At 45.6% G+C, this 22,184-nt stretch overlaps 1 protein-coding gene across 2 annotated transcripts; it reads left to right on the top strand.

Moving 5' to 3' along the window:
* Positions 1 to 1,841: 1,841 nt before the first annotated feature.
* On the top strand, positions 1,842 to 21,271 carry Coq2 (coenzyme Q2, polyprenyltransferase). 2 transcript variants are annotated; one of them, XM_085836922.1, is made up of 8 exons: positions 1,992 to 2,126; positions 5,654 to 5,735; positions 8,023 to 8,189; positions 12,355 to 12,476; positions 14,106 to 14,191; positions 15,705 to 15,838; positions 17,977 to 18,165; positions 20,494 to 21,271. In XM_085836922.1, the coding sequence occupies exons 2-8, from the start codon at positions 5,654 to 5,656 to the stop codon at positions 20,665 to 20,667; spliced, it is 954 nt and encodes a 317-aa protein (XP_085693048.1). In that variant the 5' UTR covers positions 1,992 to 2,126; the 3' UTR covers positions 20,668 to 21,271. The 2 variants fall into 2 exon arrangements, with proteins under 2 accessions (XP_021018286.1, XP_085693048.1); XM_021162627.3 differs by lacking the exon at positions 5,654 to 5,735 and having other exon boundaries at positions 1,842 to 2,126.
* The last annotated feature ends 913 nt before the right edge of the window (positions 21,272 to 22,184 follow it).

Raw genomic sequence — 22,184 nt, 5'->3', positions numbered from 1 at the left:
AAGGCACGGCCGAGTGAAGACCAGTGCTCAGTTATATTACTGAATGTTAAATGCAATAACATTGAAGTTTCCCTAATCTTTCTTAGGGAAAATACTTGTCTGCCTTGTTAGTGAGACCTTTTAAGCTCACATACCTGTTAGCTTTTAATCTGCACCTTATCTTATTGCTCCAATGATTTTCATTATTTATTTCACCCTTGTGGTTCACAGCCTCTCCATAAAAAGAATACTTTCCAAGTCCAGGAATAGAACTTCCCAGGGCATATGAGTTTGAAACCATTTTTACCTTCTTTCTTTACAAAACAAAACAAAGAAAACAAAACCTCAAACATTTATTCCATGTATTTAGTTATTTAGTGTGTGTGTGTGTGTGTGTGTGTGTGTGTCTTCCACGGAAGGCCATGGACATCATGTCACAAAAGCAAAAGGTTGCTATTGACCCTCTATGGGGTTATCAGAACAGGGCAGAGAGCCATGGTCGCTCCTGCTTCATGCTAATAACTATTCTTTGGACCCAGTCTAGTCTTTACTCTTCTGCCTTTTATAATGTCCTACTACCACTGCAGGACAAGTTGAAATGGGTTTGAGAGTGAAAAAGTTGGTGTACTTTAAAATACATTTTTTTCAAATTAAAAAAAAGCAATTTTTAAAAAAACAGCTTTATCATCCTTTCCCTCTAAAATGGAAAGCATTCGCAATGATTTTTGCATTTTAAATATTGTGTTGGGAACTCCAGGCAAATGGAAATGGTGTGCAAGAGCCTCGTGTTTGGCATGGCGGCACCTATGCTACCTGAAAGGGTGCTTGAAAATAAACAGCGTGGAGGCAACTTTTGGGAAAAGAAAGGAGCCTCAAAGGCTGCAAACCTGTACAGGAGTCAGAGCTCAACTGGCAAGCAGCAGATGGAGCTAAAAGATCAAAGGACCAGCCGCGCTTCCCAGACTGCAAAGGCCAGCGCGCCCCCTGCTGCACCTTCCTCAAGCGCCAGGCCAGGTTGTTACACGGGATCACAGAACTCACTGCATAGGCTTTAAGGAAGGGCACCGAAAAGGATACACCACCACCTCAAAACACTAAAATCCAGATAAGCGACTTGTCCAGAGCCAGTCAGTGAGGGGTTACGGTGGAATAACACATACCAGGTACCTGCAAACATGCAAAGGCCAACTATATTAACAAGGGTCGCATAAAGTTGGTTATTGTTTTGTTTTTCTTTGTTTTATTTTTCAAGACAGGGTTTCTCTGTGTAGCCCTGGCTGTCCTGGAACTCACTCTTTAGTAAGCTAGCCGAAAACTTAAAGATCTGACTGCCTCTGCCTCCCGAGTGCTGGGATTAAAGGAGTGCGCCACCACCACCTGGTTATGAAGTTGTTCTTGAGTGAAACTGCATCCTTTTTGGCTGACTGTCAAACTTAGGTTCACCTCGAGTAAAGAATTTCCCTTAAGTATATAGATATAGATAGATATAGTTAAATTCATATATATGTATATATATGAGTATATGTATATATGAATATACATATATATGAATTTACATAATTTGATTTGGCTTTTTGTTTCCCTTTTAGTGTTAGAAGCTGAGCATTCGATGTAGTTAACATTTTTGGACTTAAGTTTTTCTTTTTATGGTAGAACTATTAAACAAACACTCTCCTTTTGAGTTCATTAAGAAACCTGGAGATGGAGAGATGGCTCAGCGGTGAACAGCACCTGCTGCTCTCCTTACAGAGGTCCCATGTTTGATTTCTAGCACTCATACGGCTCAGCCTGGTCTGTAAATCCAGTTCCAAGAGCGCGCGCGCCACCACTGCGCATGCCCGCCCGCGGCCCGTCGCCCTGGATGACGTCTCCGACCGGCGTCCAGAATAGCGCCATGCTGCGCTGGGGAGGCGCGGGGCTCGCGCCGGGCCTGCGGGCCGTTCGGTCCGCATGGCTGCGAGGTCCGCGCGGACTCCCATTGGCCCTGGTGCGCAGCGCAGGGGTTCCGGGCGCGCGGGATCGGCGAGTCCCGGCCCCTGGGACGCAGCGCGGCCGAGCTCTCAGCCTGTCGGCCGCGGCCGTGGTGAACTCGGCGCCCCGCCCGCTGCAGCCCTACCTGCGCCTCATGCGCCTGGACAAGCCCATCGGTGAGTGGGGCGGGCTGGGCTGCGCTGCGCTCGACAGCCTGCCTGCCTGCCTGGCGAGCAGGGCCGCGGCGACCGCGACTCCGCTGCCGCTGCGATGCACCCATTGGGCCAGTCCCCTCGGGATTCGGTCGGGACCTTAGCCAGGGACACGCAGATTTTCCCACGCTCTGAGCCGGGAGTCCCGGGGACGGACGTTGATAATCACGTATTCCCAGACCATTCCACAAACTCCAGACCACTCCTACCCCATTCAGATGTGAGCAGATGCTCCTTTGCTTTCTCGAAGCTTTTGATTGTTGATTTGCAGTTTTGAAGCATTTCTGCATTCATTAGTTTTCGATTTTTGCCTCCAATTATGTAAGGCCCATGGGGCATGTAAGTAAGACTATTAAGAGCCAGACCAGAAGGACCCCAGTAATGTTGGTACTGGGCTTTTTTCCCTCATCACCGGTTACAAAGATTGAGAGCATCTGAACACAGACGGGTTATCGTGCTTCAGGATTGCCCGTCAACGTAAACCCACACAAACCTCTCTATGACCTTCTTCTTTTCCTCAGTCGTTTTCATCGAAGTGCTCACGCACTATTGACACCTGTGACACACTATAAACTCCGTCTTCCCGGAAGGCTTCTGTCTAGTTCATAAAACGATGCCTGGAGTTATAGATGAAGTCGCCTGGCCCTAGTGACAGAATGAGCTAGGAAAACTACCAGCTTTGAAAGAATTTGTATCTGGTTGGAAAAGACAGTTGGTGATCTAGGAAAGTATGGAAAAGTATCAGAGGTATAGGTCATGTACAGGGAAAAAAAAAACTTACTGTCTCCAGAGCTAGAACAACTGAAAAAAAAAATAGTATTCCAAAGGAAATGCTATATTATAGAGGAGTAGAGAGGTCTTGGAGGGATATTTTCAAAATCCAAGGGTAGCTAAATATGGTGGCTCACATCTATAGTCTAACATCCAAGGCAGGAGGGCTGATTCAAGATGCAAGCCAGTCTGGGCTATGTATTCTGAAATAAAAACCAAACAAACAGACTTACTGCTGAAACATTAAGACTAAGAGCCTGACCTGTAACCCTGGAAAGATGTAGGGAATAGTGGGAGACAAGGCTGGACAGAGGAAGAAGGACATACCTGAATTCCAGCTAATCTAGATGTCAGTATGTACAGTTTCAGCGTATGGAAGTACATTCAAATGCCAAACTTATTTGTTCTTCCTTTACCTATCCAGGACCCCCAACGTGGCCCCGTTTGGGTTTGGTGTTTGTTTTCGGACAGGGTCCCCTATGTGTCTTTGGCCAACCTTGACCTCTTGCCTCTATTTCCCAGTTGCCAGGACTGCAGGCACTCTCCTCCATGCCTGCCTGGACCTGTTTTATTTTGCATAAGACAAGGGCTTGCTTTGTACTGCAGGTTGGCCACAAACTCCAGAGCTTGCCTCAGCGTCCAGGTGACAAAGCGGGTGGGGTGGCAGCAGCCAGGTGTCACTGTTGATATTCTAGATGTGAATGCTCCCTGTGTGGGATTTAAGCACCAAATCACTGCAACAAGAGATTATAGACACCTATTAAATAGAAGGCAGGCCTGCCATTATTAGGGTGTTGTGTAATTCAGGGTTTATACAAGCATTTTATAATTCTGTTCTTAGATTCTGGGTGACAAAGCTACAAGAGAGACTTGCAGACATGCAGGACAGAACAACAGCTGCCATTGTTTCTGTTTTCACAATTAAACATTAATCTAGTGGCTGTACATCCTGCCGTGTAACAGGACTCTATAAAGTGATTCTGAGCCACATTTTTGAGCCAGACCTTGTGGTTTTGAACCTTCAGCTCAATCCAGTGGAGGGACTATGGTTAAATTACTTTCTGTCTCTGCACCATCGTTTCTTTCTCTATAAAAGGAAAGTGCTAATGTTGACTTTAATCTACACATGGTAAATAATTTGACCATAATGCCTTCACATAAGGGCTCCGGAGGCATTAGTCACAGAACTGGAGGTTAGAGAAACTTACCTTTGTAGTTATTTGTGTTGAGTGCCTTAAGATACTGGCCTGTATGTTTTGATTCTAAATAAGACAGTTACAAGGTAAAATTCATTCTGTGAATGGTTTTGGACCCCTGCCTTGTGTCAGGAACAGAAATTGGCAGTAGAGTTCCTAGTTTAATATGTGTATGTCTTGTAAGACAGTGATACAGTTATTGTTTTACTGTATTGATGTTATATCTACTTACTTTCATAGAGCAGTATTAGTCGTTGTGTTTTAGAAGGCAGTAACAAAGCTTTTTTGTTGTTTCTCAGTACTAGGAGTGGAACTCAAAGGGCCTCCCATAGGCTAGTCAAGGGACTTACCTACCACTGGGCTACATCACTGGTCAGTCTACCAGTGTCATTTCAGGAAGTTTTGGCAGGTGGCGCTCTTTCCACCAGGTTGGCAGTATGTTTCCCTCTTCACTGCAGTTCTGGGTTGTCCTAAGGGAAATATATCATTAGAGAATTGTAAGCTCAGTCTACACAGACACTTAGCCCTGCCCATCCCATTCAGAATCTGACCATTTTATTTCCTCTCCCAGAGAATCTTTCCATTTTATAATAAACAAGTCTGTCTACAACCTGTTCGGCTTTTCTCACTACCTCTACACCTTTCTTCACAGAATAACTGTAAGGAATGAAAGTGTCACAGGGAAGATAGAAAGGAATTCCCCTAGCAATCAGTGGGGACAGAAGTAGGGTTTTTGTGGGGTTGGGACTTGGGTATGAGAAGGAGTTTTTGACTTATAGTTCCGCCAGACTGCTGGTTTAGAATTCTGTCTTAACACAGTGGCTTTGGGCAAACCATGCCTCCATCTCTCAGTCTCTGCGTTCCTTACCTTTCTCTTGCTGTGATAAAGCCTCATGACCCAGGCTGGGCTCACAGTTCCAAAGGGACAGGAGTTTGTCGTGGCAGGGAGCCTGGCAACAAGTCACAGCCAGAGCAAGAGCTGGGAGTTCACACTGTGAACCATGAACAGTATACAGAGGGTACACCCAGAATGGCGGCATCTTCCTCCCAAAGCCTCCCTCCAGTGGCACACATTCTCTTAGATTATGCCTCTGATGCTCCCAAATAGCACCAGAGCCTATGGAGACTCCTCCTCAGACCATCCAGCTAAAGTTAGTGTTATAGAAAGGCCTTACTGTCTCCTGTGAGAACCCACAGTATTTCCTGGAGGCTCCTGGAACAGAACTGCTGTGTACCTGGAATTCATAAACACACACTCCATTCTTTGAGCAGTGTCTTCCTATAACAGGGACTCAAGGAATATTAATATTCTAATTAATATTAGAGAAAGCCGTGCCTGTAGTCATGTATGTTATATATGTTAATATAGCCTGATTAATCCTTTCAGGTTGTAGATATAGCTCCGTGGTGGAGTGCCTGTAGCTTACTAAGTCCCAAGTCTTGGTTTCAGAGCTGTCTGTCCTCCATAATACTGTCATCTCATTAAAGTTCAGTGAGGTAGGTGTTTATTTTCTCTGTTTTCAGATGAAATTGAGACGTCCGCCTTCAGCCTCTTTAGTGTCAAGTATCTGCCCCCTTCCAAGCACTGGTGTGCTGGCTCCTGTCAGTAAGTGAGCATATACATAATTGTAATTGGGCTTGTAGCCAAGGAACGTCTTGCTTCACTGTGTACTGAGTTAGCCTAGGACTGCTAAGTGGAGACTTCAGCCCTAGCTGCACCAAGCAAATGGTGGCGAAGTAGGTTCTCCGCTGGGCCTCAGCTGCACACTGGGAGCTCTGCCTTGCTCTTTATAAAGAGCGGCTGATTCTCTGCCTCACTTTGTGCTCCTCCACCTGTGAGGCGGTGTTATTAGTGATTCTTCCTTTAGGACATGGTGAGCACTGGCTGTTTATAGAGTGTTGGCAGTGCTGGCCGGTACTTCATGAGCATACAGTAGATGTTAGGTATTGTTCAAGTTTAGATAAGGTATTCTAAGTGTGTGTGTGTGTGTGTGTGTGTCCACGGCAGCCTGGGTTCAGGCACTGAGCTGGCCACTTCTCAAGGCGTTTACCCCTGGGCCTCTTACATTTCTGCTTTATAAGTAGCTTAAACATTATAGTGACTTTAATTTGACCATTTTTGTGTATTAATTGATCCTTATTCCTTTTCCTCTACCTCCTTCCAATGCCAAAGATGAAATCTAGAGCCCTGGGTCACGTGAGGCAAATACTCTCACTGAGTTCATACTGTGGAGCTCAGGTTGGTCTCGAACTCATACTCCTTCATGCACCTCGCCTGGCCCCTTTTCTCTCATATTCCTAAATCAGGAAGGAACACAAGTATCAAAGCCTGTCATTATCCTGGCACCAAGAATGCTGAAGCAGAAAGATCTCAGAATCAAGTCCAGCCTGGGCTATAGGAAGGCCCTGTACCAAGCAGAACAAATCTTTATACCCTTTGGACTTTACCTAACAGGCAAGATATGCAAAGACTAATTAAAAGACTTCCATTCTTGAAATAGAATATCAGAGGTCATTTGTAAGTCTCTAATCTGTATAAAATACTTCTATGCAGTTAACTTCATCTAGTTTATTGGCTAAGCATTAAAATTTAGCCCCCTTTGTACACATGGCTTCACACTAAGCCAGACTGAAGGCCTCAGCCCAAGGCCGTCTCCGTGAACTACACTGACTACCGTAAAGGGGACTTTGACTGACTTTTAAGTCCGTGTATTCCTAACAGCTGAGCCATCTCTCCAGCCCCCTTTGTCCATTTCTTAACTGTACTATTTCTTTCTCTGTCTCTGGGAGCTCTTTGTGTGCTAGGGTAAATGCTTTTTGTTTTTGTTTTGTTGTTTTGTTTTGTTTTTTAAGATTTTATTTATTTATTTTATGTATACACCAGAAGACAGCATCAGATCCCATTACAGATGATTGTGAGCCACCATGTGGTTGCTGAGAATTGAACTCAGGACCTCTGGAAGAGCAGCCAGTGCTCTAAACTGCTAAGCCATCTCTCCAGTCCCTAGGGTGAATTCTTATTTGCTATATGGTTACAGATGCATTTTCCCTTACTTTGATGGGTGGTAGTGTTGTTGCTGCAGGTTGAGTGGCTTTATTTTGCTTTTGTGACAAGGTCTCACTCTGTGTCTCTGGTTAGCCTAGGACTTGATTGCAGGCCTATCTGGCTTTCACCTTGATCCTCCTGCCTTTGCCTCTTGGGTACAGGGTATAGATGTACATACAACACCATACCTGGCTTATCCCCCAGTTTTGTCAGGTTTTGTTAGGGAAGTTGCTATTTTGTTTTGTTTTAGACAGGGTCTTGCGATGCAGCCCAGCCCAGCCTTTGAGCTCCAGAGACAGTCTCACTATGTAGCCCTGGCTGGCCTGTAACTTGTTACGAGGCCAAACAATCTACCTGATGTCTGAGAGTAAAGGAATTCCAGTAATTAAAGGCATGTGCCGCACAGGAGTCCCCAGTGCTGGTTCCAGCAGTGACCTGTCACTTTGCTTATGCACTTTGGATGTAGTAATGGTGCTGGGTAGTTGGGGTTGGGGGGGGGGCGGATGGCAAGGGGGACTTGGTTGTTTTTGTCAACTTGACTCAAGCTAGAGTCATCTGGGAAGAGGCGTTTTCTTAATTAATGATGTGGGGGCACTTAGCCCACGGGGGGGGGGGGGACAGTGCCACCCTGGTCAGATGGTCCTGGGTGGAGGAGAAACCCGGCTGAGTGAAGGAAGCAGTGAGCATCACTCCTGCCCCCAGGCTCCTTTATGACGGACTGCTGGGGATGCACAGCCAGATCAGCCCTTCTTCCCCACGCTATGGGCTCTGTCACGGCAGCAGATGGAGCACTTACCTCACTTAAACTGTTCCTTTCTTTTTTCTGTGTGGTTTTGGTTTTGTTTAGGAACCTGGCTGCTGTATTTGCCATGCACTTGGAGCATTGGTCTGGCCGCTGACCCAGGTTGTTTTCCAGACTGGTACATGTTATCACTTTTTGGCACTGGAGCTATTCTGATGCGTGGAGCAGGCTGTACTATTAATGACATGTGGGACCGTGACTTCGATAAAAAGGTAGTTTCACCCTGGGAAGGAACACAGAGGCCTCTCTCATTTTTTCAGAACACCCAACGACATCACACGAGTACCATTGAAATCCACCGTGAAAGGCAGGCAGTTGAGTGGCCACTGTCAAGAAGTGCCGCTCACTTCCCTTCCAGCAGAAGAGTGGCCACAGGACAGGAGTGTGCTGGAGTTTTACAAGTAATTTAAAATGTGGGAGACAAGGGTGAAGAAGTTAAAGGTAGGAACTGCAGTTAGAGACTGACCTGAACCTTTTCGTGTCTAAGAGGTCTGTCACCCTGCTTTCAGTCAGATCGTAGTTTAAATGAACCTCAGCAGTAGGCACAGCAGTACTGGCTCCACCACAGCCCCCATCCTCCATTTACTCTACAGCTCCAGTGCCCAGGCAGCAGTGGCCCAGCACTGGTAAGTGGAAAATTCCAGAGCTTCAGTGGTATGCTTTACATTATGTACCATCCGAGGGTCACCACAGAGCTCTTCTGAGGTAGTCTGACAGGTCCTGGTTTAGCCTCAGTTTTATAGTTAGTCTCTTACTGTGCCACAAAAGTATAAGCAATTGTATTGAACAGTTTGTTCCCTCCCCCCCTCCTCTGTGTGTGTGTGTGTGTGTGTGTGTGTGTGTGTGTATGTGTATGTGTCTGGGTCTGGATCTGGGTCTAGAAGCAGGATGGAGTGGAAGATGCCAGAAGCCATATGATTAAGCACCTCCATGCTATGCAGACATTGGGGCTGTTTGATTGGCCAGCAAATGCAAACCTGATTTGCATGTTCCCATTTCCTGGGTAATTTTTCATTCTGCATATGAATGAGATTTCAGATTCATGTTCAGAGTAGTTCAGTGTTCCTTTTTTAAATGCTCAGTATAAGGCTTATAGAAAATGAAGAAGGAAGCTATAAATTAGCTCATCTGTGAGTAACAGCATACTTATTTATAGAAATGGACATTGGGAGTTAAATATTCAAAAGGGATTTTGTTCTCAGTTACCTTCAAAACTAATCTTAGATTTGAGATTGGAAAGTAGGGAATTTGAAGAAGAAATGAAACTTTATATCTTGAGTTTCTTTATCTGACTTAGAGACCATGTGAAAGTCCCGCACTTTACCTGTGTTAGCACTGCTCAGGTGTCTGACTTCTGCCCCTAAGGTGGACTAGACATGCTTGCCTTTATTCTTCTCACCAAGAACTCCAGATGTCACATAGAAGACAACACAAGAGACTGTAGCAGAGCCTCTGGAGCCCCCAAAAGCAAGGGAATGACTTTTCTGGATTCTTCTTTGCCTCGTATATCTCAGTCTTGGAACTGAAGAGGCCAGCAACCTGGAGACACAAATGGACACAAATCACAGCCAAACACTGACAGATGCCTACTCCTCTGGGAGCCATTGAGGCCAAGGAACCAGAGTTAGCTAATCCCATCTGGAAGTAATTAGCATCCACAGCTCCTTCCCCCTGCCAAAGGGTTGTCAAAAACCCAAATAAAACAAGGTTAAAATGCACTGGCTGTTTGTTTCGAGGACCTGGGTTCAATTCCCAGTGCCCACATGACAGCTCACAACCATGTGTAACTCCAGTTCTAGAGGATGTGACACCCCCTCCAGGGTCCTGTAAGCACCAGACAGAGGTGATGAACAGACATAAGCAAAGCACCCATGCAAGTACAATAAAAACGAGAGACTCTTAGACACCTGAGACATTTGGATTTCAGGTAGAAATACTGAAAAATGCCTGAAGAAATAAAAGCTGACTGTCTGAAGTTTGGCAAATGGTGTAAGCACACTGTGTGCTTGTACATGGCATGAAGGTGAGTGCGTGCCTATAAGCATGGCTAAGCAAACCCACAGTAAGATGCATCGCCATCAGGCCGGGCTGAAGAACACCTGAAGCTCCTGAGTGCATCAGGAGACAAACACTGCAGTATGATCCATAAAAAGAAGTACAGCTACATTGGATTTCACAGGAATCAATTTATATGTCAGAGACCCTTTTAAAAGTGTTAAAGGGACGAGTTAGCAATATTTTGAAACCACATACCTACCAGGATATCAGTACTTAAAAAACTCTCAGAACCAAACTGAATTAAAATCTGATTAATATGTACATAGAGCTATCTCAACAGAGAAGAGGCCTAGATTGCAAGTAACACATAAAGATGTTTTGTTTTTCACAACATCATTAGCTTTGACTCATTGCAGACTTGAACTGCAGTGAAACATCATTCATTATACAGCACTGGGTGATTGCGGTGAGAAACAGTGCCAGGGCTCACTAGCCGGCAGAACAGTGCCCGAGCACTGCTGCTGCGGATGAGTCAGGGGCGCACCAGACTTCAGATGGGGGCCTGGCTTGTTGGTTTACTCTAGGGGCACACCAGTCATCCAAGTTATGGGTTGCACATCTGGGAATTAATCCATAGAAATAAAAACTGTTCACATGGCATTTTCCATATGAATGTTGCAGTTGCTAGGTGTTGGTGGAGGGCGGGGGGAGAGGGGAAGGGGGTGATCAGTTCCTAAGGAAAATAGAGATCCTTGGAGGAGGAGTTTATAGATCTTGTCTGTATTGATGAAGAATTGTTGCATATAGGATGTCATCAATGAAAGGTATGATAAGAACATATGGAGTTTCCATATTCTTAAATGCAGTTATCACAAAGAATGGGCTTCATTAAATAATCAAGCCATCCTGGCATGGTGGCACATCCCTTTAGTCCCAGTGCTGCAGAGGCAGGCGCAGGTGAATCTCTTGAGTTAGAGTTGAGTTCCAGGACAGCCAGGGTTACACAGTGAACCCTGTCTTTACAGGGTGAGGGATGGAGAAGCCAGTCAACCTTTTCCATTTTCTCCAGGAGTCTGAGTTATACATTGTCATGCAACAAAGCACAAGTGTTTCAGCGTTGTTGAGATGGGTTTTGCTTATTTAAAAACGTTATCTATTTCCTTTAAAGGATGAGGTAAAAATCTCAGGCTAATTGTAACCCTTATTTCAGTTTCCTGTAGGCAGTGCTACCCATCAGTAATGGTGTGGTTATGGCTCAGGGATGGCTTAATGCACTGACTAGTAAATGGCTTGCTCATATTAACTGATAAGTGCGGTGCTGTTGGGGCATATCAGGTTTGTATGTCTGTTGACACTGGGCTAACATTGTGATTGTGATTGTGTGGCAGACATTAGATCACAAGCATTGACTCCAGTGTGAGTCTTCCCCAGATCTCAGTTCCTAGTTTCCAACAACACTGAAGTTTTCTTACTATAATCTTGTGGTTGAATTTGGTATAATCATGTCACATTTCAGGGGGGAATAACAGCAGTCATTATTGGTATGTTTAACAGCACTGTCCACACTCCCCAGCAGATTTGCCATTAGCATTTCAGCATAGTCAGCCTAACATCACAGACCCATTCAGGAGTGTGGCAGACACATCGGCTCATCCTGACTCACTGCTTCCTGTTCTCAGAGCAGGATGTGGGCTTTACTAGGTATCTGCCATGGTCCCTTGCTCCCGAGAAAGCCTGCTATTTCGCCACCTTGCCTGTGTATGGGAGCTGGATATGGGCTTGCTGAGCTGAGTGGCTACGTATCTAGATCTGGAAGACACTGTTAGTTTGGAGGTGGGGCTGGGAATGGTGTCACAGCACTTAGCCCTTTACAGACACTTCAAACTATTTAAATACACAGTGTTAGTTCTTGATGGGACTTCACTCTGTTCATAATTGTTCCTAAGAGCCTGCCCTTAGCCTTTAACATGCTAAACATGCACGTTTTGTCTGCATGTACGTTTGTGTACCAGAGGAGGGCAGCAGATCCTTTTTATATTACAGATGGTTGAGAGCCACCTTGTGGTTGCTGGGAGTTGAACTCAGGACCTCTGAAAATGCAGCCAGTGCTCTTAACGGCTGAGCCAACTCTCCAGCCCTCACTTTAATTTTGAAATAACATTTATTTGTATGTGTGAAGGAAACACCGTTCACGAGAGGAAGTCAGAGTAAACCTGGAGGAAGCATTTCTCTCCTGTTGTGTGGGTTTCAGTTCATCAGACTTGGAGGCGAGTGCCAGCCCTGCACTGTCTCAGGAGCCCATGGAGCATCTGCTAATCACTGTTTACATGAACGACTGACTTGGCATATAACTTAAGGGCTCTGTTTTCCTGTGTTGAGGTTACGAGGACAGCAAGTCGCCCAATTGCTGCTGGAGACATTTCAACCTTCCAGTCCTTCGTCTTCCTTGGGGGACAGCTGACCTTGGCACTGGGCGTTCTCCTGTGTTTAAACTACTACAGGTACATGAGATGTGGTTTCACAGTTGTGTGTAAAATATCTCCTCTGACATGTAAAATGTGGGGATGGAGGGGATTCTCTTTATTACAGATTTGCTTATTGAAAGGCCTGAGAGTCAGCAGGGCACAGGACCTCAGCACACTGTCAGATCTGCTTCCGAGACACTGCAGCCAAGAGCAGCCTCGCTCTGAATTGTAGAGTTTGCTCTAGGTACTCCTAATAGGACACAGAGCACATCCCTGGGTTCTCAGGTGTATGTGCAACAATATGTGTGCATATACTATGCGGCCTGTTATTGCTGAGTACCTGGAAGCAGAAGTGGTTGGGCTCAGTTAGCAAAAAGTGGAACTGAATCTTTCCCAGAGACTATAACTAGTCAAAATAGCAGAAGAGAAAACCAAGAGGGCCCACATGGGGCTCTTAACTAGACACAGCATCAGATGGCTGTTTTCAGAGTGCTTCATGAGTAAGGATGAGCAGAGCAGAGAGTGCCACAAAAGAGATTAGACCTGGTCATGTCAGGCCCAGCAGCTTTGACAGTATGAAAGGCTGTTAGGTGAACTTTGAGGAATCTCGGAACAGCTTATGTTTCTGTGCTGTTTTCTCTTTCTTTGTTTGTTTGTTTGTTTTATAGATGTTTTGTTTTTTTAAAACAGAGTCTCACCTATGTAGCCCTGGCTGTCCTGGATCTCACTCTGTACACCAGGCTGGCCTCAGATTCAGAGATTCTCCTGCCTCCATCTCCCCACTGCTAGAATTAGAGGTGTGTCTGCTGCTCTGCTATTTTCTCTTTCTTGAGAATGGCTGCTGTGTATGCAGGGACCCTCGCCAGTCTGATGAACTCTGGTAGGCACATGGAGAGCTAGGGGCGTGACTCACTTGGGGAAGTCCTTGCTGCATAAGTATGCTTAATCCTTAGCCCCCCACTGTAAAGTCAGGGATGGGGGTATGTTTAGAATGCCAGCACTCAGGAGGCTGAGGCAGGCAGATCTTGGGATTGCTGGCCCAGCCAGCCTCTCCTGGTTGCTGACCCTCAGGTTCCAGTGACTACCTTGTCTCAGAAAGCAAGATAGCACTCTCAGGATCACATCTGAAGTTAGCCTTTCCTCATCTCACATGCATGTGCACACACATACAAACACATGCATGTACACACACTTTGGTTTATTGTACACCGTTTGGAGGTGGCCAACAGTACAGGGTGGGTTACTTTGGTGGGACTCTGGAGCCGGGCTGCTGTAAGATTTGAGTCTCCCTATCCTATCTATGGATGAGCTGGGTGACACTTGGCTCCTGCATTGCTTTGCACTTCAGTTTCCACTACAAAAGGGGATGAGATTAAGACGGCCTGGTGCCTAGTGAAGACTGAAGAGTAAATTAACACAGTTGAAACACTTACAGTAGTACCTAGCTCATGAAAGTACTGTGTGGGTTAGCTTTTGTTTTTGTTGTTTTGTGACATGTAAAGCACTTTTCTAATCATTTCCTAGCGTAGGTAAAGTCAAACTAAGAAAAAATGTTCACAAAAATATTACTAAATACAAAAATACCTTGCAGTTATTATCACTAATGACTTGAAAATATTTAGTGATTTCTGAATGATGCACTAATCCTGTAGCTTCTGTTTCTAGTATAGCAATGGGAGCAGCGTCCTTGCTTCTTGTCGTCACCTACCCACTAATGAAAAGAATCACGTTTTGGCCTCAGTTGGCTTTGGGTAAGTTCCTTCACACTGTCTGCCATGTTTTTATATCCTGCACAGGGTGTGTGTGTGTGTGTGTGTGTGTGTGTGTGTACAGGTGTGTATACATGACTGTCAGGTTAACCATCAAGTTTTACGAAAAATAAATTTTCATACTTTAAAGGAGTTCATTTATTCTCGTTGGCCAAGAAACTTTACATATTTATTAAGATTATCAGGATTATTATTTTAAAACTCTAACTATGTCATGAAAGGTGGTTGATGAGAGCATCCTGTGGAATTCGGAAGTGAGGGAGGAAGCACCTAAGAAATAAAGGTGAATGCTGAGAGCTCCAGGGGCTCCCACTCTCTGACAGTTAAACACAGTGTGTCTATAGTCTCTGGCTCCAGTAATCGACTGGGAGTGGCTGGAAAGCATCCTCTGCACACACCCAGCATCAGCATCACACACAAAAGATAGAAATGTTCTTCATGGAAGGAGAACCTACTCCTGCATCCCCCCTATTCCTAGGCCATTCTGAATCACTCCTAGGTGGATTCAAATTCTGCGAGCCATTTTTCTAGTAAATAAAAGAATCAAAGGACATTTCATGAAATAAATGAGGACTTGATTTGTGGGATAGTGTGATGGAATATTTATCTTCTCATTGGATATTCATTCTCTCTTTCATTTTTTTTAATGTAGAAAGTAGTGTTGTGGTGGATTTGGAATCTTTTGGTACAGGGAGTACAGGCACACCCTCTCTTCAGGCTAACACACTAAAGCTGCTATTGTTTCTACTAACAGTTATCCAGCCCCTACTTGGACTTTGTGCCAGGAACTGCACCAGGCACCCAGAAGATAAACAAGACTAAAACATGGTCACCATTTTTATGGACTAGAGGACAGCAGACAGGCAGGCCATCGACGTACATTGTGACAAACATGAATGTGGTGGGACCACAAAGGAGAGGTGTTTTCTCAGAGGAAGGGTGTTCTGTATGGGAACAGACAGTGTGAGAGAGGGAAAGGGTTTCTGCAGAGTGGCCTCAGATACTGTGTCTCAGGGCCTGAGAGATCTGAAGGCAGAGTATCCATTAGAAAGCTGAGCATCTAGCCTGGACTTAGGGGATGATCAGCCTTACAGAGAGGACACGGCAGCTGCCAGCGTGTGGGGACTTACAGACCACAAGAGGCTGTGCTTGCGAGTGAGTAGTAAGTGTTACATCTGTACTCTTGTCCCATAGCTCAGAGGGGAGGGAAGAGGAGCCAGCCTGAGCCCCACAAGTCAAGTTACCTTATTGAACAGTGTTATCCTTTTATTAGCGATGCTATTTTAATGACTAGTTAAACGTTCTGTGCCTAGTCTGTTACTCTGTAAGACGAATGGAGTAAATACCAACCACAAGAGATTGAGAAGATCCTGTGAGGGAAGGACAGACAGCAGAGCAGGCTGGACGGTAGTGAGCCTGTGACCCACGCTGAGCCCCACACCCCATGTTCCTGTGCAGTGCTGACATACGATCTACTTGTCCTGTCACCATGTAGGATTGACTTTTAATTGGGGTGCGTTACTCGGATGGTCTGCTGTCAAGGGCTCCTGTGATCCGGCTGTATGCCTGCCTCTGTATTTTTCTGGAGTTATGTGGACACTGATATATGATACTATCTATGCCCACCAGGTAAAGAAATGATATTTTCCTAACTTTAGTTAAGCTGCTGCTGTTTTCTAAGAACCCTGTTTGTTTCTTTGTTTAATTTGGCTTTAGTTTTTTTGAGACAATGTTTCATATTACCCAGGCTGGCCTTAAACTTACTGTGAGGCCAAGGACAACCTCGAGCTCCCAGTTCTCCTGCCTCTGCTCCCTAAGAGGTGGGATTACAAATATGCACAGAGACTTTAAAATAAGGACCAGGTTAAAATGCAGGTTGTTATTTTCCTAAAAGGAAGACTGTTCACAGTCCCCTCTTCCAACAGGCAACGTTCCTGTCTCTGTTTGTTTACTCGACAGTTTGGCTGATTGTTCCCAAGCATTTACGTAGTACTTAGCATGTTCCAGGCACCATTTTAATGCTATGTTAGCTCCCTACAGCCTGCACAGAAGGGATCGTTTTGGCCCCATTTTATAAATAAGTAACTTGCCCAAGGTCCAGGCCCGCGCCAGACAATCTCTATGGTCTGTACTTTTCGTTGCTCTGCCTCGCTGTCTCCCTCTCTAATGTCCATATTAGACAGACTTGTAATTGGGTAGTGATAAGCATTTCCTTGTAGTTAGTTTAGTTTTTAGTGTCCAAGACAGAGTGTCCTGTGTCACAGGAGGCTGTCCTTGAACTCCTGCCCTTCTGTCACAGCCTCAGATTCAGGGTCCTAGGAATAATCACTCCCATGTTTTAATCCATTCTTTGTCGTTGTTACTTGAAGTATGACAAGTAACCCCTTGACTTGGAATGGGATCACTGTTTTCAATATAATGATGTCTGTTCTGGCAAACCAAGCTGTGTCTGAATTTTGACAATTATAAATAATATTGTCCTCATTAAAACTGGAAAATGTTGTTCTTGGGCACCTGGAGACGCGGCTCCACAATTGAGAGCACTCACAACTCTCACCCAGGACCAGGGCTTGGTTCCCAGCACTCATGGCGGCCCACCGGTGCCTGTCATCCGGCTCCTGGGTCTCCACGGCAGGCGTGTGGACACACACCACGTAAAGGAGGATAAGTCTCGTAAAGGAGCACGGCTTGGGGGCATCCTCACGGCGCTCAGTGCTTCTGAGAGGCTTGCTTGGGATGCTTCCTTTCTGCTTTTCTTGGTTCATGGCCTTTGTTTGTTCTTTCGCCAGCTGCTGAGGTCCAGTTGACAAACACTGTCTATTTCTAGTGAGTGTGAAGGGATGCTGTATCAAACTCATCACACACCGTGCGGGGTGATTAGCAATGCCCCCCCCCCCCACACACACACATAATTAGTTAACCACCTGCGTGTCTAGTGGAGATATATTCTTGAACTTTAAAAAAAAAGATGATTTATTATTTAGTGTGTGTATGTGTAGGCAGGCATGCGTGTGCTCCCCTAGAGACAGGGAGAGCACCAGAGGCGGCAGCACCCGTTCTGGAGGAAGGAAGGGAGCAGCTGGGCTGAGTGGGAGGTGGTGGGCGTGGCTGTGCCGAGAGCTTTTTATGCATCTGTGATACAAGCTAGAGCAAAACAGAATGGAGAACTCTAGAAGAATGGAGCTCAGCAAAGAATAAGACTTGAAACTGGGTGTGGTAGTACACACCTTTAGATGGTGGTACCTTTAGATGCCAGCACCCAGCAAGCAGAGGCTGACAGCTCTGTGAGTGCCAAGGTCAGCCTGGTCTACACAGCAAGTTCCAGGGAACATGGAGAGACTGTCTCAAAAACAAGATAAATTTTGTTAACTATAATAATATAATGATAGTAATTATAGTTACATAATTAATACTTATATTGAATAAAGAGGGAAACAGTTGATTTTAGTCCTAACGTAAAAGTCTAATCCCAAATCCTGATGGGGTTGTAAGTAGTAGAGCGGTGCATAGAGAGGGGAACTGCTGGTTGTCCAGTGTGAGGAAGCAATGTCCTGCCTATCGTGATCTGTTCTACATCTCTCACTTCTATAGCTTGTGATGTATCTCCATGCATCATCTTTAAAACCTTGTGCTCTTTGGTTAGAGAGCAGAGTTGGTTGTATAACCTTGTAAATATATTAAAAATGGCTAAGTTGACTACTTAGGAAATGTGATCTTCATAGTACTGAATTAAATATTGAAACACACTTTTCTGTTCCTGGTATTAGGACAAGAAAGATGATGCTCTGATCGGCCTGAAGTCCACAGCATTGCTGTTCCAGGAGAACACCAGGCAGTGGCTTAGTGGCTTTGGGGTGGCCATGGTGGCAGCGCTGAGCCTGGCGGGAGCCAACAGTGGTCAGACCGTCCCCTACTATGCTGCCGTGGCTGCAGTGGGAGCCCACCTGGCTCACCAGGTTCGACCTTAGCCTTGTTCTCCCTCTGTTTTCCCTACTGTAAATTATGGAAATTATTAAAACAAAACAACCCCTGTTCACTAGGCAAGGAACTTCTTAACACAACTGCGTTGTTTGCGTGCTTTGCATTGCTCCTCCCTCAGCTTCAGCTTGTCATAGCAGAAAGTTAGCATTGCCGGTTGTGTGGCATAGGCCTTGGATCCCAGAGGCAGAGGATCAAAACACATCTCTGTGAGTCCAAGGCCAGCCTGGTCTACAGAGTGAATTCCAGGGTAGCCGGGACTCCATAGAGAAACCTTGTCTCAAAACAAACAAAGAAAATTATCCTTGTTAATGTAGAGAGAAAGAACACACACTTAAATAGGGATTTTTTTTCCCTTTTCTGATTTTTCTGAAATTACTTCTGATACATCTATAGCTGAAGCTTGTGCATTGAATTCATTAGTCCAAAAACAATCTGATAAACCTATAATAATAATAATAAGGCCAGACAGATGAAGGTGCTTGCCACCAAGTCTGATGGCCTGATTTTGATCCCCAGGACCTTCCCTTGCGTTGATTTCTGACAAGTGTCCCTTGTGTGGGGACCACTGCCAGCCAGAGAAAACACAGCCCTGGAAACCTGCAGTCCCAGCAGCTCAGAAAGCAAGTCGGCCGAGGCACCTTAGTGAAACCTGCTCTCAAAAGGAAAGCCAAGGGGTCAGTGTTAAGGAGTTAGGGGGCTTGCCTAGCATGGGGGCAGCCCAGGGTTCAAGGAAAACAAAACTGTCCTCAGGATGTTCACCCAGGCTTCTAGGGAGCCTGCATAGAGAGCCTATGAAACAGTGAGCCAGATCTAAGGTGAGCTGCACCAGTGTTGTCGAGCTTTCTTTGACTAGAATAAGAAGGTAGTCACAAGCCCGACGATGTGTTTACAGCTTCAGTGCAGGCAAGACTGCAATGACACGGACCACAGAAACTAGTCACATACACAGCACGTCTGCTCCATGGCCTCGCTACAAACACTGGGATTCTTCAGTGTTTTCCTCTTGAGACAGATGCAACCCCTTGCTAAGAGCTGAGAACTTGGCACTACAAAGCCCATATTCATGAATTAATTGTCTGGTGTATATAGAAGTATACACTAAAGTGTTAGGTCGCAAGGAGGGGAAATACTCAAGCATCTGCAAGTATTGCAAAATGGATGTGGCCCGAGAGATAGTGTAAATGGCCTCTGTGGTCCTCAGCACACTGTCTTAATTTCCCTTTTTGTTAAAGATAGTCTCTAGATGTAGCCCTAGCTGCGCGGAAATTCTGCTATCTAAGAGGAAATCCCCATTTTTCATCTGCTGACGTCTAAATAGAAAAGTGAGAGTTCAGGCCAGTCAGACATGAGGCATACTGTGCTCATATCCTAGCCCTAGGGATGCTGAAGCAAGAGGATCTAGAATTCAGGGCCAGCCTCAGCGACACAGTGAGACCCTGACCAAGAAGGAAGGGAAGTTAAATGAGGCCGTGTTGGTTTATCTGCAGGGCTGGTGTGGGGGAAAGAACTGTCTGACCTAGGCGGCTGGACATAGGTCTGGGACTCCGGATCCCCTGTCAGCACAGGAGGGAGTAGAAGCACATGGGTAGAACATCTTTGGTTGCCATAGTAACCCGGAAGGGTCTCCCTCATCTAGTGAGTGAGAGCCAGGAATGTGCAGGGTCTTTCTCAGTTGAGAGACTGCTGCAGAAAATAAGACTGAACCCCAGGGATGGGAGCTGCAGGGGCCAGCGTGAGTTCCTGAATGGAAGGAAGGTCTCTCCACGGGCAAGTGGAGGCCCTTTTCTGAAATGCTGAGGCCCATAAGGCTTTGATTTTAAACTTTTTAAAAAGTTTGCAATACTGACATGTATATAAGATATGTCTTAGGCATGGGACCCAAATTGAAGCATGAACTTCACGTGTGTCACATCTATCTTAGTCATGTAGCCTGAAAGTGCTTATGTACAGTCAATTCAGAGTTACCTGAATCATCCTGATCGATTCATCCCAGAAGCCACATTGCAGTGTCCAGCCACTGTGTCAGTTTAGGACATTGGAACATTTCATAGTTTTATGGTTAGAACCAGGCAGAATGTCCAGTGGGCTGCCTCGGACATTCTCATAGCCTGGGCTCTTAGGGCATAGCTCGACTGATTCTTCAGTAATAGTTGTCTGCATCTTTCTGCATCGGAAGATAGTTAGGCTATAGTAAGGGCTTCCTGTAGCTTAGGCTCTGTAACTAAAACCTGAGCTGTTTCCCCTGAGTAGACTTGCTGTGCAGTCCAGATGTGTCCTAATGTAGCTCCCTGCTCCTTCTTCAGATTTACACTGTAGACATCCACAGAGCCGAGGACTGCTGGGACAAGTTCACCTCCAACCGCACAGTAGGAATGCTCCTGTTCTTAGGGATTGTCCTTGGAAACCTGTGCAAAGAAAAGACGGAAGAAGCAAAAGATGCCGAAGCCGTTAGAGTGGGAAGTGAGCAGACGAACTGAGTTTGGCCCCTCAGGAAGCAGAGGCAGGAAAACTGTGAGGTCAAGGCATCGAGCGGCATAGTAGGACCCTATCTCAAGCACACCGGCTAGAGTGGTAGCTCATGGGAAGTGTGGGCACCATGATGTATACCCAAGGCTCTGGGTTCTCTCCTAGCAAATAAACTCATTTGTAAAACTCTCAGGGCTTAAGACTACATTGTTAGGTTTGGATGAGCAATCTGTTAAAGAAGTAAGAAGTACTCGGGCAGCGGGTACTGGACTTTACTAGAGCTGCTTTCAACCAGCTCCCTGTCACAGCACCCGTCCCAGGGACCTGGGGCTGGGTAGACCCCAGTGTTAGCATCCTGCAACCTCTGTCCTTGTTCCTCCTCATCCAGAGTTTCAGGAACTTCCGAGAACAACTTGCATAGCTCATCTAATGGCTTTTATGACCTGGCCGTGTGCTTTATTTTATTCCTCACTAAGAATCCCCTTGAGAGAAGTTGGGGCACATCATTCTTTACTGTGATCTGTACTCACTGCCAAAGCTGTAATTCAAGAAGCCATTCTGATTCTCAATGTTTTAGAAGGATGTTGGCAAATAAAGTTGTTATTTATATCCATAGACGCGACTCTTCATTACAGAAATTTGGATGTGTGTTTATTTCTTCTTTACCTTGGCCAGTCCTGGTCTGTGGGATGGTAGGATGTTATATAACAGGTTACCTTTCATTGTGTGTCTGTCAAAGCAGCCAGAAAACCTAAGTGAGGTCAAGTCACTCCCCAGCCCACACGCCAGGGTCTCCCAGTCACTCAGGACATGCCAAGTCTGACATGCCTCTAAGCTAACCTCATCTCTTACCTTCAGACTCACACTGCCTGCCTCACTGTCCCACACTGAGCAGACCCCCTCGCCCAGGGCCTGTGGGCTTACTGTTCATTGGCCAGAGTGAAAATTCTCACAGCAGGCCTTCAAATATCACTCTCTCAAAGATGCTCTGAATTTTCAACTAATACTGCCTGCGTTTCTTTTCATTCGTTTTAGATTTATTTTTATTTTATGTGATGAGTGTTTTACGTGCATGTACAAATGTGCACCGTGTATATGGTCCTGGTGCCCATGGAGGTCAGAAGAACATGTCAGATCCTCCTGGAATTGGAGTTCAGGATGGTTGTGAGCACCTCAAGGATGTTAGGAACTAAACCCAGGTCGTCTGCAAGAGCAACAAGTCTAGCCCTTAATAGTTTTCTCCTTATATACCTATGGTTGTGTTGGCAGGTATGTTCACAGTGCCTACAGAGGCCAGCAGAAAGCATCAGAACCCTGGTGCTGGAGTTAACAGACAGTTGTAGCTGCCCTGTGGGTGCTGGGAATTGAACCTGGGTCCTCTGGAATTTCAGCCAGTGCCCTTAACCACTGCGCCATCTTTCCAGTCCCACCTGTGCTCTTTCAACTCATGCTCTTGTTTGTTTGTTTTTTTCCTTTGTATTATCAATTACTAAATCGAGATATAGTGTACTTGATGTAAGCAACTCTT

The sequence above is a fragment of the Mus caroli genome, unplaced genomic scaffold, assembly GCF_978045245.1.
Source record: "Mus caroli unplaced genomic scaffold, Mus_caroli_1 scaffold_4, whole genome shotgun sequence".
NCBI classification, from domain to species: domain Eukaryota; kingdom Metazoa; phylum Chordata; class Mammalia; order Rodentia; family Muridae; genus Mus; species Mus caroli.
Note: the sequence above shows the minus strand (reverse complement) of the source record. Positions and strands in the feature narration are given on the sequence as shown.

Excerpts from the sequence above, each read along its gene's own strand:
- Coq2 (XM_021162627.3), top strand. The coding sequence starts at position 1,874 with ATGCTGCGCTGGGGAGGCGCGGGGCTCGCGCCGGGCCTGCGGGCCGTT. Across the intron at positions 2,127-8,022 it reads GCGCCTGGACAAGCCCATCG|GAACCTGGCTGCTGTATTTG; the intron begins GTGAGTGGGGCG and ends GGTTTTGTTTAG. Across the intron at positions 18,166-20,493 it reads GAGCCCACCTGGCTCACCAG|ATTTACACTGTAGACATCCA; the intron begins GTTCGACCTTAG and ends CTCCTTCTTCAG.